Genomic DNA, 16,512 nt, shown 5'->3' on the forward strand with positions numbered 1-16,512 from the left:
GTGCCGAGATATGAAATCGGTGCGCAAGTCTTGTCCCTCTATAGCCTTCGGTTACCGAAGTACGTGTCAATAGTTTTCGAAGCGACGTAAGGTTCTGGGCTGAAGCAAGATGGCGTCGACGAGGAGGGGATAGGCTCTTTTCTTGTTGAGGACGAGGGAATGGGCTCTTGTACCAAAGGAACCAAAGGAAGCACATTGTCTGCGCGCCAACGGAGAAGATGGTTTAGCGAGGAGAAGATAAAGGGAGACTAAGTTATCAGAGGAGGAAAAAGTCCGAGAAGCAGCCTCTTGGAAGCAGTGCCTGCCAGTTGAGGCTGCCTGACCGCTCCGAAGCGGTGGCATATCCAGGTGCTGTTGTGTTCATCTAGGTATGATCATGTGCAGAAAGGAACGGGAGGAGAATGGATGGGATAACTGTAGAAAGAGGAAGAATAGAATGTGGATGTACAATTACACCAAAAGTGCCCGTGTTCGAGGAGAGTTGACTCTCCGTTACCTGTCTGGCAGATGGCGAGAAAAGGAGGACTCAGGAGCACGTGCCTCCTCTCTCATGGGAGGCAATAGTAGTACATGATGTACCTTATGTATCTCAATTCAACCGTTTGTGCTTGTTCTGCCTTCTTGGGCATGTGATGAGATGAATCAAGGCTCTCTCTGTTGGCATCTTGCATTCACTTTGATGTCCACGTCACACAGAACCCCCCTGAAGTACACAATCTCTAGCGATTGTCTACAATAATCTTCTATACTTCTTCACAGTTGGAATACCGGCACGACACGGAAATGAATAACCAGGAAAAAAAAAAAACACCGAGGCATCATCTACTCATAAGGCTACCAGCTATACTCATAGCCGTCTACTATATACGAGGTATCCATCGCATCATATCACAGCACCAAACACTCGCTAGCATACCTGATCTATGCCCCTTGAACACCGATAATTCGGGTCATCGCCATCGTATCTTCCTCCACGATTTGACACCCCTCTCACTGCCAAGCGTCTAGCTCCGATCGTCCTTCCTGAGAAACATCTCCAGCACAATCCGCTCTCGGTCCTTCTTCGCCTTGTCCTTATCATCGCTCGAGCGAAACAGCAGCGGGCTCACAATTTCGGCATACCGCCTCTCCCTGGCCCTCCTCTTCCTAACCGCTTCAGTCTCGCCGGGGCGGAAGCTGAGCCGCCGGGTTAACGCGCCTGGAGTCGGCCCCGGCGCAGTCGCAGTGTTTAACTCGGCAGCCACGCGGGAAAGGGTGGCCGTCAAAAAGACAAAGGCAATGTTGTGGCTTGGAGACATTGCTAGCAGGTCGAGGATGTGGTTCTTCACATCGGGCCACGACGTCACCGGTAACGCATTGAGATTCGGCAACTCGATAGAGAGCTTAGCCCAGAGATGCGGTGGGACGAGCCCGTCGATGAGGGACGAGAGGAACAGGAGCAAGACAGAAGAGTAAATCTCCAGCTTGTGCGTGGACAAGAGCTCCACCGGCAGAGCATCCGCCAGCGGCGCGTTCGTGTCCAGTGCTGTGATGAGTGCTGCCTTCAGCTCGTCCTGCTTGCCCGCCTCCACCGTCCACGTCGCGGCGTCCAGCGGCCAGCCGGGGTCTCGCGGCAGAGTCATGTCCTCTAACATTGCCTCGTCGGCGACGCAGCGCTCGGCCATGGTTTGAACGACCTCGGTGAGCTTGAAGAGCTCTCGCGGCGCAGAGCAGTGCACGTCCCAGTCGTACGTGATGGCCCCCTGAATGTTCTTGTCCTTGATAAACTTGCGTATTCCGCACTCCGGCACCCGAATCAGCTCGTCAATCGACCGGCCAAAGCAGCTGGGAAGCCACGCGCCGCGGACAGGAACGAAATGGTCCTTGCCGCCCTCGACTCGCAGCACCAACACATCGTCCAGCTTGGAGCTAGCGTCGTTGAGCGCACGAACGTGCGAAATCTCCGACACTCGCGCCTCGACCACGGCCAGAACCGTCTCGCCGGGTTCAAGCGTCACCGACGAGCCGAGCTTGCTCTTCGTGCCGCCTTCGTCAGGGCGGTGGAACGACGTCTTGAGCCACTTTGCTGCGCCCTGGTCGTCCTCGCTGGTCTGGGTCTCATGGAGAAACTCGAAGCTGGCAGCAGCACTGCTGGTGTTGGCAATGGTGATGGAGCACGAGTGTGTCTCGAAGAAGCCCACTTCGCCAAAGTCGACCACTCCGTCCGTCGCGCCGTGACCGCCCTCGATAATCAGCGTGACGCCGGGCCGGCCCTCGTTCTCGGCTCGATCCAGCTCGAAAGCAATCTCTGAGTGGATCCGAGCCTTCTTTTCGGGATCGACCTCGTCGTAACGCAGGGTGAACGTGGAGAGGACCGGTTTGTGGTCCGACGATGTGATGCGTTGCTGAGAACTGTAGGAATCGAGAGTGGCTTGATCTGGAACAGCATCGTCTGCCGGCCCAGTTTCGTTCTCGTCGTATTCATCGTACTCGTCATATGCCTCGGTGGATGCTGGCTTTGGCGGCTGCTCCTCCCCGTCGGTGTCGGGGTCGTAGCTAAAGAGCACATCCTCGTCTTCCTCGATCCCTCTCGCCCTCATCTCCTCGTCCTTGCGCTTGGCCTCCTTCAGCTCCTCCAGCTTCTTGTCATGCGCCTCCTTGTCCTTGCGCGTCCTGTAGAGGACCCGATCGCACCAGCTAGGCGCCCTCTGCTTCTCGCTCGTATCGAATAAGCCAAACGTACCAATGTCGTACTTGAAGGTTGGCAGAAACGTAATGGGTCCTTCTCGCCAGCCGTCGTGGAACAGCTTCTGCTTCGCAATCACTCGTCTCAGCTGGTCGTGCGGTAGAAGCGAGTCAATGGTTGCCTGTAGAGACGCTGGGTCCTGGCTGGGGTCTTCTGGGAAATCGTCGGGATCTGGCAGGGAGCTTTCCGAGTCGAAGCTCTGATCAAAGCTGTGATCTCTGGAGTACATGGACGACATGGTGGTTGCGTCGTCGTCGCTTTCGGACGACCGCGTGATGATGACGCCGTCGTCTCCCTCGATGGGCGCCGGCCTGTCGTTGCTCAAGTCGTATTCCCCGCGAGCATGCAATGTCAGCAGCCGTCTGATGTCGTCTCCTGGTAAGCCCTCTAGGCGAAAGTTCATGTCTCCAAACCAGAACGCAAAGTCTTCGTCTCCGATCCTGTCTCCTTCGTCGTCGGATACGCCGCTAATCACCACGGGGTCGAACTGAGTCTTGGACAGTATCTGGCCTACGTCCCAGCACCGTCGGTCAAGGGCAGCCTGACCTACGCCGCTAGCGAGGTGGCAGTTGACAAACAAGAGCTTTGTAGTCTCTCCCAACACAAGACGAGTAGCTATGGCGCCCTTGTTCCCAAAGTATCCGAGCAATCCTGTTCCAACCTGCTGCGTAGAGACATTGCTTATCGTCGGGGCAATTGTGGGAGAGGCGTAGATCAGAAGCAGGAGTCCCGTCATCTGCTCAGCCACGACAAGCTGGTACCCCTGGGGAATTGCTGCTTCCAGCGCTGCCTTCCACTTTTCCATGGGTCCATTATCGACGTATAGCCGGCTCATGTACTCGCCTGTCCGGTTGAGGTCCACCACTTCCTGCAGCCCCAGCACATAGAGATGGAACCCTCCATCTCTCTCTTGGCTCGTTCGTCTTGGCTCAGAGCCTTCTCCATTGCCCGACTCAGTCGAGCGCCGCGGACGGCCATCGCCAGACATATCAAGCCCCGATAGCGTCTTGTCGACTGGCGCATCCTCAGCGAACCAGCTGGCGAGGTCCTTATCCGTCCCCGGGCAAGCCGCGACGTTCCAGGTGCCCACTTTGATTCGGATCTCGCACGGACGAAGATATTCGGAGCGCCGAGAGAGGATAGCCCGGGCGAGCGACTGGGGGACGCCGACCTCGACGGGATCCGAACCGATGGACTGGTTCGTCTGGTCCTTTGCTGGCTCTTCCATTGCGAAGGTCGCGAGAGAGTGGGCAGAAGGTCGTTGGATGCGGCGTCGCCGGCTCTCACGATCGGGGATCTTGTTGCCACAGCCTGGCTGCTAGATCATGTCGCGGCGATGGGGGCGATGCTGTCGAATCCGACGCAGACGGGCGTTGGGCCGCATATATAGGCGTTGTCTGTATAGTAAGTAGGTGGTAGTAGTATGGAGTAAGGCTGTGACGATTGTTCAATGCTGATGTAAACTGGGTGCGGTACGAACAGCAATATGGCTGCTGACGGCGAGTAAGTTGGGAACTGGCAGAAGAGCAGGAGAGCAGATGATCACGACAAGGAGAAGGAAATAGCAGGCGATTGTAGAGCAGCTTCCCCGTATTCTGCGGCGATCCAGAGCTTCGCGTCATGCCGAGAGCAGCTGCCGTACCGGGGTGTTATCGATAAGCCACAGCGGTGTTGGCGCTACTTTTTAGCTGGCAGCTGCTCTGAGCCCAGTCTCTCAGTGCTCGCAGCTGTCAACCCAAGTCCAGTCAACCTCGACCCAAGCGACATCATCAACCAGCCTCCGTCTTCTCTCGCCCACAGGCCGAAACGAACAGCTACGCAGCATCGCCATCACTCCTTCATTTGCCGTTCCTCGCATCTATCGACCGTCTCTTCCAAATTAGCTGCCGTCAACTACTGCTGCTCTCTACTTTCCACGCCAATCTCCCCGCCATCACGACCTCGGCTTGGCCATCCGACGCATCCTCTCATTCTCTCCTCGTCCTCGCTCAGACACATCGCACCCTCCGCCGCCCAGTCAACCACAGAAAACACAAAACAGAGCCACCCAGTCTTCCACCTCCCTCAGCCACTCCCTCCCTCCCACAAAAATGAGCCGCCCAGCCCCCCGAAAATCACGGCACCACCGCCACCCGTCCAACCGCATCCCCGCCATCTCCGACTACGAGTCCGACGCCGCCGCCATGGCCCCGACCTACGAACCGCCTCCCCCCCGGACCAACACGGAGCTCAACCTCTCCGTCCTGCAGCGCTATCTGCCCTCCATCAGCCGCATTCTCAGCATCGCCGCCAACGCCGTCGTCTACACCTTTGACGCCGCCGCCCAGAGCTGGGAGAAGTCGGGCATCGAGGGCACCATGTTTGTCTGCGCGCAGACGCCGCTGCCGGACGACGTGCACAATCGGCCGCGAGCGTGCGTGTTTGTGCTGAGCCGACGGGGCTTGGATAACGTCATTGTTGATCTGGCAAGGGTGGGACATGTCGAAATTATGGGCGAGCTGGTGATTCTCAAGGTGGAGAGCGATCATGAAGCCGAGGAGAAGGTGCTGGGGCTGTGGATTCACAACGACGAAGAGGAGACGAGGGCAACCAACGGGGCCATTATCGAAGAGAGCTGGAAGATTGCGCGTGCTGCTGGAACCGTGGAGAATGAGGGTCCAGAGGCCGGGCCGGCAATGCAGGCAATCGGGCGACCGTTGACGCTCAACGAGCTTTTTGGGAGACAAGCAGAGGCTACGGGAAGTTGAACTGCCAGAAACGAAAACACCGAAACACCTTTTACTCGGCACAAGCCAAACCATTAGGACAAAAGATGCTGATTCCCCATTACTAAAGGGTCAAAGGACGACAATGTCTACTCACGTCAACAGCCGAGCCAATCTTGAGAGATCACAGTCGGACGCGCTCACCAGTGCTTGTCCCTGTCAGAAGGGAAGGGAATCTCATTACATACTGCCAACCGAAGGCGACCTTCCAGCGAGCAAGTGCTAGTCTATCCATAGACCGTCCTGAGCAAACCAATGTCTAAATAACAATAATCGAACAAGGAACCATACCATACGCCAGTAGCTTCGTAATTCGCATCTCCTCGCTTCCTGTCACACGTCTTCGCTGCTCTTCTCAAACACATCGACACATCAACTACACCGTTCCGCTGATGCTCAACTCCCGAATCTCCTGCAACACCTGCTCCACTCTTGCATCGAGATGTCCCTCCGCGTACAAGTCGCGCGTATCCGCATCCAGATACTGCTGCACCTGCGCCATACGCGAATACGCCTCTGCGCAGAACCGCAGCTGAATCTTGACCAACGCCTCAAAGCTGGGATCCAAATACGGAACGCGCAGGTCAATCAACTGCGGCAGCTCTGTCGTAAGCTGCTCGTTCAGCTGCTCGTACACGGCCTTGGACATCTCTAGCTCCTTCTCCGTCCGCGGCAGCTTCGTGGCGTCCTTGTCCGGCTTCTCGACCAGCTTCTTGACCTTGGCGCGCAGGGCGTCGTAGTCGAGCAGCTTGTGGGAGCGCTTCTTGATGCACTCGTTGACGTCGGGGAAGTAGGCGCAGAACCGGGCGATGGGCTCGAGCACCGTCATTCGGTACGGGCCGTCGAGGGCCTTGATGGTTTCGGCGTCGAGGTCCTCCACGGCCTGCTTGTAGCTCCTGCTGACGCCATCCTTCGCGCCCGAGTCACCGTAGAACGCATCTATCGTCTCGGCGATTCTCATCTGTGAAGCTGTCATGGCTATCGTAGAGGTCGACATGTTAGTCCTGCGCCCGGCCACGGCGGCATGGCGTCTGCGTACCTCTCAGAGAGTCAAGATAGCCCTTTGATTCCTTTTGCAGTCGTAGCGCAGCCGTCTCCATCGTTCTGAACCGCCTGCGGTTGGGTCAGCACATGCTATCCCTCACCAGCAGCTGGTTTGTCCCCCTTTCTACCTTTCCTCGACCTCGTAGTCGCGATCATTTGTCTTTTCCACATGCCCTGCATCGCAAGGTAAGCAACGGTTCGAATCCCTGGTATGGCCTGGCTGCCAGGGTCATAATCACCCGTCTTCATCATCACCTGCGTCGTCGCGCGGTTCACATTCTTCTTGAATCCTGCGACGTCGTCAGCCCCTCTCCCTCTTGTCTGTCTGTCAGCGGGGCATCCGCAAGCTCCGTACCCGCCCACGACATGTTGCCTGTCTTTGTCTTTGATTTCTGGTGACTGTGGCTGGTCTCTCTCTCTCTGCTCGATCTTGGGTATCAAAGTGTCGAGTGTTTGCTCGGCTGGTTGGTGCTCGTTCGATCGGTTTGCGGCAGATGACGGACTCAGGAGTTTGCGATCGTGAGGCTGAGGCGGAAGAGCTGGACAAAGTGACGAACTGTTGGAAGCCCAGCCACGGTGCTCCGCCCCTTCGGCTCGTCGACGTCAGAGCTCGCAGCTCAGCCACATCGGGAAAAGCCATGTTCCGTCACTCCGTGATTTGCGCTGCTGCGTCTCACGTGAGCGCTGCTCTCTTGTCTTTTGCTTAGAATATTCCATGATTTCGCATATCAGTACAGACGCGGCAGTCTTTTCTCTGCGGAAAGCATGTTCAACCCTCGATTCCTCATCATCAGCCTGGGGAATCCACTGCCAAAGTACGAGAGTCTACATTCGGCCGGCCATTTTGTCCTCAATGGCCTCACAAAAACACTTCACCAGCCGGCCTTTCGCGAGGTGACGCTGGGCAGGCAGTCTTGCATGGTGTCTCAGGGCCCGAAATACACGCTCATGCAGTCTCCGACGTATATGAACGTCTCTGGAGGCTTTGTGGCCAGTGCGTGGCAGGAGACTGTCCGGAAATACGGTGCTGAATCACTCAGCCTGGTGATTGTTCACGACGAGCTGGAGAAGGATTTCGGAGTGGTCAAGCTTCTTCCTTGGGACCGCAGTCCTCGGGGGCACAACGGCGTCAAGAGCGTGAGGGGATCAGTGTCGCCGAAAAAGTATCCGCAATCGCCATTTGCTCGGATTGCCGTCGGCATTGGGCGTCCCGAAGCACGGGATGCAGCCACAGTGAGCCGCTACGTGCTCAACAAGATATCTCGTGAGCACCGGACAGCTCTGGAAGAAGAAGTTCCCTGGGACGTTGCAAAGTGTTTGATGGATCTAGAGAAGCAGTGGAGGGAGGACGTCCAGGGCAGTTCAGGGGGCACCACCGGGCCATGAGCACCTTCATCCTGCACTTACACCGTGCCCAATGGATGGGCAACCTGCATGCCATAGCGATTGGGTTACAGCATAGACGGAGGATTCTGCCACCAGAGCCTGTCGATGTCCACGAAGCTGGACAACCACTTGTTGCCGATCAGAGATCGAAGCACCTCAGGCTATAGAGGATCGAGTGAAGCATCAGACAGGCGGCGGTACCGGGACTCGGCGGGGCTACTGCAGGATACTCTGCTTTTACGAAAGACGATAGACCACTCCGCGGTTAGATTGACATTGTCATTGGCGCTCCAGTAAGTTGTGGAAGAACGCCAAGTCGCATATCATGATGGTCTGTCTTGACTCTGCTGCCCCAATGGCGGAGACGATGTTCCAACCGACACAATCTACACAATCCGGAGTACATGAACCTCACGATGCGATCAGATCCATGTCATAGAACGGCATAGTTTTGCATCAACTGGGAATGGCGACTATTGCGACGATGGATATCCAGCTCAAGGCATATACTTCTATTCTCGACAATTCTCACCACGTCTATTACCTTTTGATTGGTCTATTATCGTACCCGTGAATCCCGTCAGATCGGCTCCGGATGAATATTTGAGATTCATTGCTCGGTCGGTCGAAAACCTGGGGCCATCGATAGTGTGACTTTGTGTGATTTGCATGTGAAAGCGAGATTCCGAAGGTCAATCTTCAAGCAACACTGCACCTCCATTGCCCTGTTTTTCCGCCCATGGCTGACACAAACTTGATATACCTTTCTAACAGTTGATGCCACAGACGCCACCACGCCACCACGTTTTCGCTACCCGGGAAGCACGGGGAGACGTGGAGATATCCCGGGGTAGGAGATTCCAGCAGCTGAAGCACCTCAGTCATGCATGTGAACAAAGGCCCTCAGGCACAGCTTCACCCCGCTAGACAGACAGCCAGCCTGAACTGCGACCCCCCACAAGCGCCGCCCCGAGAGATAAGGACTGTCGCCCAATCAGCATCGCCTCGTGAGGGCCGGGGTGCCATGCGTCCAACATCGGGGGTCTACGCCAGACTGGGCATCGGTTTTGCGAGAGGCGTGGCGCGCAAAGACAGATGCCACTGATAAGAGCCTTGGGTGGGTGTGTGTCAGACAACGGCGGATAAGCACAAATGGCGTTGCGTAAGGCCTTGGGACTGATACTGCGGACAATGAGTGTATCGACTATCGCGGCAGGGTTCGGTTTGGCGTTGGTGTGCCTCCGATTTGCTGCATACAGAGAGACTGGACTTTACCATCTGGCGAAGGGTGCTGTTTCGCCTTGTTGACGGACTCAGCTCGACAATGACGAAGCCAGGGGAGTGAACGGGGCTCAAGCTATGCAGGGATGCAACATCGCACTGCAGACGCCTCATCTCCAATGCTACGGAGCAGTCTATCGACGATCAACTCATGTCCAGGTCCCATCTCGAGGGCGGTGCGACGAACCGAAAAGGAGGGGCCCCGTCTGAGAGACAGGTAACCAACCAACCGCTCATAACATGCAACAGCCCTTCAGGAGCTCATATAACACGGCAACTCTTCCAACAGGAAAGCCCCCCCCTCCCGGCCGCTGAGAGACACAGAAAGCTCTCTTCACAGCATGTCACCGCTTCATCATTGCGCCCTACAAAGACCCATGATTACAGAAAGCCAAATCAATAACGGCTGTCATCTATACGAATCCTGCCGGCCTCAGCCATACTCCCTCATCTCTCATATACTGGCCCGATACGCACGAGATAAGCCTCCCAGATAAGCATCGTCCCAACATGGCACCGAATCCCCGGACAACCTGTGGGAGTCGCATCACTTATCTCTGTGGCTTCATGCCTAGCCACTAACCGCAGTCGGCACCAATGAAGTTGCCATCCATCTCGAGGGCGATAAGCTCACCTGAGAGGCACACCCCGTTGCGCCGACCTCGCATCGTACCTGTCTTGCGAGGAAGACGACGATTGGGCCTCATGCAGCTGGCCGCATTGTATAGTGCTCTGGGTGTGGGATGAGGCAGCTTGTCTCCTGGCCGATGGATGGTTTGGGTTGGCGTTGATCCAGTCACACAACTTTAAAAGCAAACGAGCTGAAAGGACATGCGGGATAAGTCGGGGGGATTCGATGAAGCTGAGGATCGGAGTGCATGGCCATGCCAGGTTATCTATAGCCTAGGGGGTGATGGTGGTATATACATATATCAAGCCAGCTCCCATCACAGCCACCTCCTTCCCCTGTCGTTGGATTCTCGTCTATCCATCCTTTACCTCTTGATTCTCACCTGGGATTACTCTTCAGCTTGCCGTCGACTCGAAGAGCAGGATCACACGATCGAAACACCAAGGGCCATCCGATAGGAAGAACGGTACTGGGATAAAGGAAAGGAGGAACAAGAGAAGCACCATGTCGACACCACCGGGCGTCGTTGCCTACAATGGCACCACAGGCAAGGCTGACTCTGGCCACTCGACCGGAGTCAGCGACCTCAACATCTTTTACGACGTACGTCTTCCTCGACCCCTCAAACAGGAGTAACAATCCCCTAACAATGCGTATCACACAGACCGGCAACATGGCCTGGATCACCGTCAGCGCCGCCCTCGTCCTGCTCATGATCCCCGGCGTGGGCTTCTTCTACAGCGGCCTGGCGCGCCGCAAGTCGGCCCTGTCGCTCATCCTGCTATCCATGATATCCGTCGGCGTCATCAGCTTCCAGTGGTTCTTCTGGGGCTACTCGCTGACCTTTTCGCGGACCGGCAACGCCTTTCTGGGCGACCTGACGCAGTTTGGCCTGATGAAGACGCTGGCCCAGCCCAACGGCTCGTCCAACATTCCCGATATCCTGTTTTGCCTGTACCAGGGCATGTTTGCCGCCATTACGTGCGTTCTCTCTCTCTCTCCAACAACATATCTCATCTCATCTCATCTCCCCAATCACCCTCAGCATCATCATCATCTCATACTGACTTACGCCAACCAACAGTCCCGCCCTGGCCATCGGCGCCGTCGCCGACCGCGGCCGCATGCTGCCCGCCATCGTCTTCATGTTCATCTGGTCCACCGTCGTCTACGACCCCATCGCCTACTGGACCTGGAACAGCAACGGCTGGCTCTTCAACCTCCCCTCGTACGACTTCGCCGGCGGCGGCCCCGTCCACATCGCCTCGGGCACCTGCGCCCTCGCCTACAGCATCATGCTCGGCAAGCGCACCGGCTACAGCAAGAACAACGGGCTGCCGTACCGCCCGCACAGCGTCACCAACGTCGTCGTCGGCACCGTCTTCCTCTGGGTCGGCTGGTTCGGCTTCAACGGCGGGTCGGCGCTCGGCATGAACATCCGCGCCGTCATGGCCTGCTTCGTGACTAACCTCGCCGCGTCCGTTGGCGGCGTCACATGGATCCTGCTCGACTACCGGCTCGAGAGGAAATGGAGTACCATTGGCTTCTGCTCCGGCGCCATCTCCGGCCTCGTCGCCATCACGCCCGCGTCCGGTTATGTCACGCCGTGGGGAGGCCTCATCATTGGCATCGTGGGCGCCACCTGCTGCAACTTTGCCACCAAGCTCAAGTTCCTCATCGGCGTCGACGACGCGCTCGACATTTTTGCCGTCCACGGCATCGGCGGCATGGCAGGCAACATCATGACTGGCATCTTTGGAACGCAAGTCTCCCGTCCTTACAGTCTTTTAACCGTCAACGAATCACCAAGCTAACATGTGTCAAATGCAGCTCCTCCATCGCCTCCCTCGACGGCAGCACCGTCCCCAAGATCGGCTGGATCCAGCACCACTGGGTCCAACTCGGCAACCAGCTCGCCGGCATCTGCGCCGCCTTCGGCTGGTCCTTCACCCTCTCCTGCATCATCCTCTTCCTCATGAACCTCGTTCCGGGCCTGTCCCTGCGCGTGAGCGCCGAGGACGAGGACGTCGGCGTCGACGACTGCCAGCTCGGCGAGTTCGCGTACGACTACGTCGAGCTGACGAGGCACGTCACCGACGGGGTGCCGCTTTCGTCGACGCCGGCCGTGATGAGCAGTAGCAGTTCCACGGCGGAGAAGCATTCTGCGGAGAAGATGCCTGTTTAGATGCAGTGTTTCTGGGGGTGTCTGTCTTGTCCTTTTTTTTTTTTTATCCTGCTTTGGGTGTTTAAAAAAAAATGGAGAGATGTAGGGGTGTTGATTGACTGGGAGTATATAATGGGGTTATTTACTGTTACTGGTGTATCGGTTGGATGGAGTGTTTCGTTTAGTGATACCATCTATTAGAATAAGTCATATAATTCGACGCAATGTTGCATACATTTATGCTATAAATACATACATATCTTGGACTTGTAGAGACCAACAATAGTCAAATATCAGTATCCAATCCTCTTATATCCAACCTCACCCTCTCCTCCCCCTTCTTCTTCTTCACAACTCAAACTCACTTCTCACAACTCATTCAGACTCGACATCTCGTTATCAGGTCACAACGTATCAAACACCTCAGCATCTTATAACACCTCGCAACACCTCACAACACCTCACAACACCCCACAACACCTCACAGCACTCAACCCACACCATTCGCAGTCCCCGTAATCAAACACACCAAATCAATCACCAAACACCTACGCATATCAGAGCAAACGCAATCCTAACCTAGTCCCTCCCATCGCCTCTCCCAGCTACTCTACCTACCTAACCAAGCAGTAGCCTAAACCCAACAACTAACCCCTTAGTCCATCTACGCCCATCATCCCTTTTCAAAACCCGTCCTGTAACCAAAGAAAGCGAACTATTTCCTACCCGAAAGCCCCTCACTTCACAGCTTGCTCAAGCCATCGCCACTGCCATGTAAAGTGCCATGTAATGTCTCTTTGTCAACCTTTATGCGTATACCTACCTACCTCATTCACCTCCCATCGGATGAGAAAAGAGGAAACAATAAAGACAGCCACTCTACAATTGCCCCCTATCTGATAGCATAAGAGACAGTACTTAGGTAACATGACGTATATTTAAAACGACATCCTTTTTCTCTCATACTAGACACTTGACTTGACACTTCCCACAGCTTCAATCGCCGACGAACTACAGCATCAACGTGCTCTTCTCGTACAGCCCAGCCCAGTCGGTGTCAGTGTCACACCTTCCAAAAACAATCTCGCAAAGAATAGAACGAGAAAGAAACAGTTGAAAACAGAATCCCGCCCAGTCGTCTTCCCGCATCGAGCCATCCCTACGGTTGTCTCCAGAAGCACACAGACCGCCAGCTGTCACAAAGCGGCTGCAGCCCTCGAAACCAGCATCGCGATTACCTTTCAATCTCGATGCCTTCCGCCCAAAGGCGCGTGGTGCCTTGGGTGAAATGCCGAACCGTGCCCAGTCTTGTCCCAGTAAAACCTATGCCATGCACGCCGATGCAAACTCCTTGGCTGCGCTGTAATAAATATATAGAACACTATTTCCCATGCATCGTAAAGCAGAAGTTGTCGCGAATAGATACGCATTTTGACCCGGGGAGCCGGAGGGTGAGCGCCTCGCTTCATTAAGAGGCCCCTTCCGCACCATCCCATCTTCCATCTATCCGGTATGCCTGTCAATCAATGAAATGTTGGACACTGCCTATTGCAAGCCCATGTACAGAGAATGCTTCAAACGCTTCAATTGGTATCGCTTTGCTGCTGGTCCGGCGTCGTGCTCGGCGGCTGATGAATCGTCACCGTGCTGGCACCTGTCGAAGGGCCGGCGGCTGCCGGACTGCCCTGCCCAGAGACGGAGGGTTGTGACAAGCCGGCAACGCTAGCATGCGGGAAACCATGGCCGTGATGATTGGATATCGTGGCCGTGCTCAGGGGAACAGCGTACTGCGGGAATGACCGGACGGCTATGTCAGATCCGTCAAGAAGATCTGCCGAAGCGTTCGCCGCAGGCTGAAACGGCTGGTTGAGCATGCTGGAGAGGAAGTTGGTCGACGAGTTGATAATGGGCGGCTCCAGCGGAGGCGGTGGCGGCGGACCCTGGTTGCTGGGCTGCGTGGGAGCTGGCGGAACCTGCACGTGGAAGGGCAGATTCTGGGGCTGGGCATCGACGACCATTTCGCTGGCGTCCAGGCCCTCAAAGTCGTTATCGTCAAAGGCCATGTCGTCGTCGAAAGCCTCGCCCTCGGTCGTCTGGATGGGAGGCAGTCCGCTGGATCGACGGATGACCGTGGACCTCAGACGGGTAGCATGCCGTGAAAAGAAGCTGTCTCGGATGCTTTCGAACTGCGGCGCCGTGTTCAGGTAGTCGCGGAACTTGGACACCATGTTCCCGGAGAAGACGCAGAAGACGTCCCGCTGATGCTGCGTAAACTCTGCTTCGATTAGTACGTCGGCCAAGGACGAAATGGATTGGTAGCAGAACTCACCAGCCGGCGCTTGCCTGCAAAAGGGCTGGAACTCGTCCCGTTGAAACGCCGCCACGCCAGTCAAGCTGAGATGGGTGAGACGAGGGCACGAGTTGAGGAGCCTCATGATGCTCTGGCGTCTTGTTAGCTTGTCTTTGACAGTTTAGAGAATTGAATCGTCCATACCTTGAGAGTTAGGTTGATACAGTAGCTGAGATGGACACGCTCCAGGCTGGGAGCAAAGTACTCGCCGCCCAGGAACATTCCGTTGGCGTCCCTCCTCACCCGCGGACGATATGCCGCCTCGGCAAGCGCAAAGACGGACTCGTCGGTAATGCTACTGCACTTGACCAATCCTATACGCTTCAGCTTGGGCAGGGTGGCGAGGCATCGGACGGACACATCGGTGAGGAGCGTGCAGCATCCCAGGTCAATGTAGCGGATGCGGTTGCAGCTCCGCACCAGGCGGATGACGCCCTCGTCGGTGATCTGGCCGCAGTGGCCGAGGTGGACATAGTGCAGGTTCTTGCCAAGCTTGGCGATGGAGTGGATGGCGGCATCCGTGATGTTGCGGCACTTGGAGAGGAGCAGGTTCCGCAGACGGGGCGCGGCATCGATAATCTTGGCCACGGCAGCGTCTGTGAGCCGGCTGCAGGACGTCAAGTCGAGGATCCGCAGGTGCTCGTAGACTTGGGTCGGCGGCAGGGAGAGGAAGGCGTCGTCGTCGATCAGCTCGCAGTTGGCCAGCCTGAGCTCGCGAAGGCTGTTACCCTTGGCCAGGAGAGACGTGATGGGGCCGTTTCCGATCTGGACGCACTGATGGAGGTCGATTTCGAGGATGTTGGGGCAGTGCTCGGCAAAAGCAAGGACGGCGTTGTCGCGCAGCTGGATGCATTCGTTGAGTTTGAGCTGCGGGAAAAGACGTTGTTAGCTGACGTGGCATTGAGGATAGAGCATGGGTTGCAGGAGGACGGCTTCGTTCAACCAAGCTAAAAGGCTCGACTCACCCTCTTGATATATCTGCAGTTCTGGGCCAGGGTGAGCATGCTCTCGTTGGAAATGTTCTCGCAGCCCGAGATGTTGAGGCCCTGCAGGCGCTTGCAGTGCTTGGCTATGGCGTTGATGGAGCGCTCGGTGATGTGCTTGTCATTGGAAATGTCCAGGGCCAGCAGGGACGAGCTGTTCTCGACGAGGGCAATCAGGCCCGTGTCGGTCAGGCCGCGGCAGTTGGTCAGCGTCAGGCGCTCGACCCTGGAGCAGACGGCGAGGGGCATGACGCTCCCATCGTTGACCTTGTCGGCGAGGGCGGCGAGGTTGAGGCGCTTGATGAAGTCGCGGTACTGGAAGTAGGGGTGCTCGAGGCCGAGCGTCTGGCAGATGCTGTGGTGGTTCTTCCAGTTGGAGCAGGCCGGCCGGTGCCACAGCAAATCGACAGCGTTCCTAGCCCACCGCTTGGACACGAGCATGCAGTGGTACAGATCGGCCGTCGAGCTCAGCTTGGAGAAGACGCCGATGAGGATCTCGTTGGGCAGCCGGTTGACGGGCGGCCAGCAGGCGTCGTCGACGACCTGCATGTCTGAGAAGTTGGGGACGCCGAGCGAGGACTGGGAGTCGTTGGCACCCAAGAAGAAGTCGGACTCTTCGTTATCGGCCGGCGCAGGGGAGTTTGTCGATGAGGAGGACCGGGAGTCCTCTCGGCCTGAGCTGCCAGCGCCAGAGGGCATTGCGGCCATGGCGTTGTGTTCGGGCTTTGGGCGGGCAGAGGGCCGCTGCTTGTCAGGCTCAGTGCGAAGATTGTGCGAGCGAGGGACCGGCGGCAAGGGACGAAGAGCCTCGTGCGCTCAGGCGGATGGCGGTCGTGGATGGGCTCGTCGGGTTGTTGGGAGCAGCAGCTCGAGGCTAGTCAATCGGGGGTCGATCCGGGCGGTTCTCGTTTTCTTGTTTTATCAACGACAAAACAGGCCGAAACAGAAACAAAACGACGGAGAAAACAAAACGACGGCGGAACACGCAAGGACTGCCGGGCTGAGTATCGCTTAGGAAGAAGTCTGGAAGACGGAGCGGGCAGACGGTGGAAATGAGGAACCCTTCGAAAGGGGGCCTGCGAGTGGGAGAACGGGCTGGTTGTCTTGTCCTGTCCCGTTCGTCAGAGGCCTTTTTTCGCGGGCGGCTGTCGGCTCTCCTTGGGCACGAGAGACAGGCGGCAGG

The 16,512-nt window shown here is 56.6% G+C and overlaps 6 protein-coding genes across 6 annotated transcripts; 3 read left to right on the forward strand and 3 right to left on the reverse strand.

The window, feature by feature from the left end:
• Positions 1-1,004: 1,004 nt before the first annotated feature.
• On the reverse strand, positions 1,005-3,953 carry CCMA1212_008269 (Synaptojanin-1; the record flags this gene model as incomplete). The annotated part of the gene is made up of 1 exon (XM_073705410.1): positions 1,005-3,953. The coding sequence occupies one exon, from the start codon at positions 3,951-3,953 to the stop codon at positions 1,005-1,007; it is 2,949 nt and encodes a 982-aa protein (XP_073556023.1).
• An 862-nt stretch (positions 3,954-4,815) lies between these two features.
• CCMA1212_008270 (mRNA-decapping enzyme) lies at positions 4,816-5,472 on the forward strand (the record flags this gene model as incomplete). Its single annotated transcript, XM_073705411.1, has 1 exon — positions 4,816-5,472. The coding sequence occupies one exon, from the start codon at positions 4,816-4,818 to the stop codon at positions 5,470-5,472; it is 657 nt and encodes a 218-aa protein (XP_073556192.1).
• A 394-nt stretch (positions 5,473-5,866) lies between these two features.
• Positions 5,867-6,902, reverse strand: CCMA1212_008271 (Protein hob3; the record flags this gene model as incomplete). Its single annotated transcript, XM_073705412.1, has 5 exons — positions 5,867-6,468; positions 6,530-6,603; positions 6,663-6,708; positions 6,774-6,824; positions 6,890-6,902. The coding sequence occupies 5 exons, from the start codon at positions 6,900-6,902 to the stop codon at positions 5,867-5,869; spliced, it is 786 nt and encodes a 261-aa protein (XP_073556191.1).
• Positions 6,903-7,299: 397 nt separating this feature from the next.
• On the forward strand, positions 7,300-7,920 carry CCMA1212_008272 (Peptidyl-tRNA hydrolase; the record flags this gene model as incomplete). The annotated part of the gene is made up of 1 exon (XM_073705413.1): positions 7,300-7,920. One exon carries the CDS (start codon positions 7,300-7,302, stop codon positions 7,918-7,920), a length of 621 nt encoding a protein of 206 aa, XP_073556190.1.
• Positions 7,921-10,336: 2,416 nt separating this feature from the next.
• On the forward strand, positions 10,337-12,017 carry CCMA1212_008273 (Ammonium transporter 1; the record flags this gene model as incomplete). Its single annotated transcript, XM_073705414.1, has 4 exons — positions 10,337-10,435; positions 10,497-10,813; positions 10,917-11,598; positions 11,643-12,017. 4 exons carry the CDS (start codon positions 10,337-10,339, stop codon positions 12,015-12,017), a joined length of 1,473 nt encoding a protein of 490 aa, XP_073556189.1.
• Positions 12,018-13,579: 1,562 nt separating this feature from the next.
• Positions 13,580-16,037, reverse strand: CCMA1212_008274 (SCF E3 ubiquitin ligase complex F-box protein grrA; the record flags this gene model as incomplete). Its single annotated transcript, XM_073705415.1, has 3 exons — positions 13,580-14,452; positions 14,491-15,213; positions 15,312-16,037. 3 exons carry the CDS (start codon positions 16,035-16,037, stop codon positions 13,580-13,582), a joined length of 2,322 nt encoding a protein of 773 aa, XP_073556196.1.
• Positions 16,038-16,512: the final 475 nt, after the last annotated feature.

Source organism: Trichoderma ghanense (assembly GCF_004382785.1).
Source record: "Trichoderma ghanense strain CCMA-1212 chromosome Unknown scaffold_11, whole genome shotgun sequence".
NCBI lineage: Eukaryota > Fungi > Ascomycota > Sordariomycetes > Hypocreales > Hypocreaceae > Trichoderma > Trichoderma ghanense.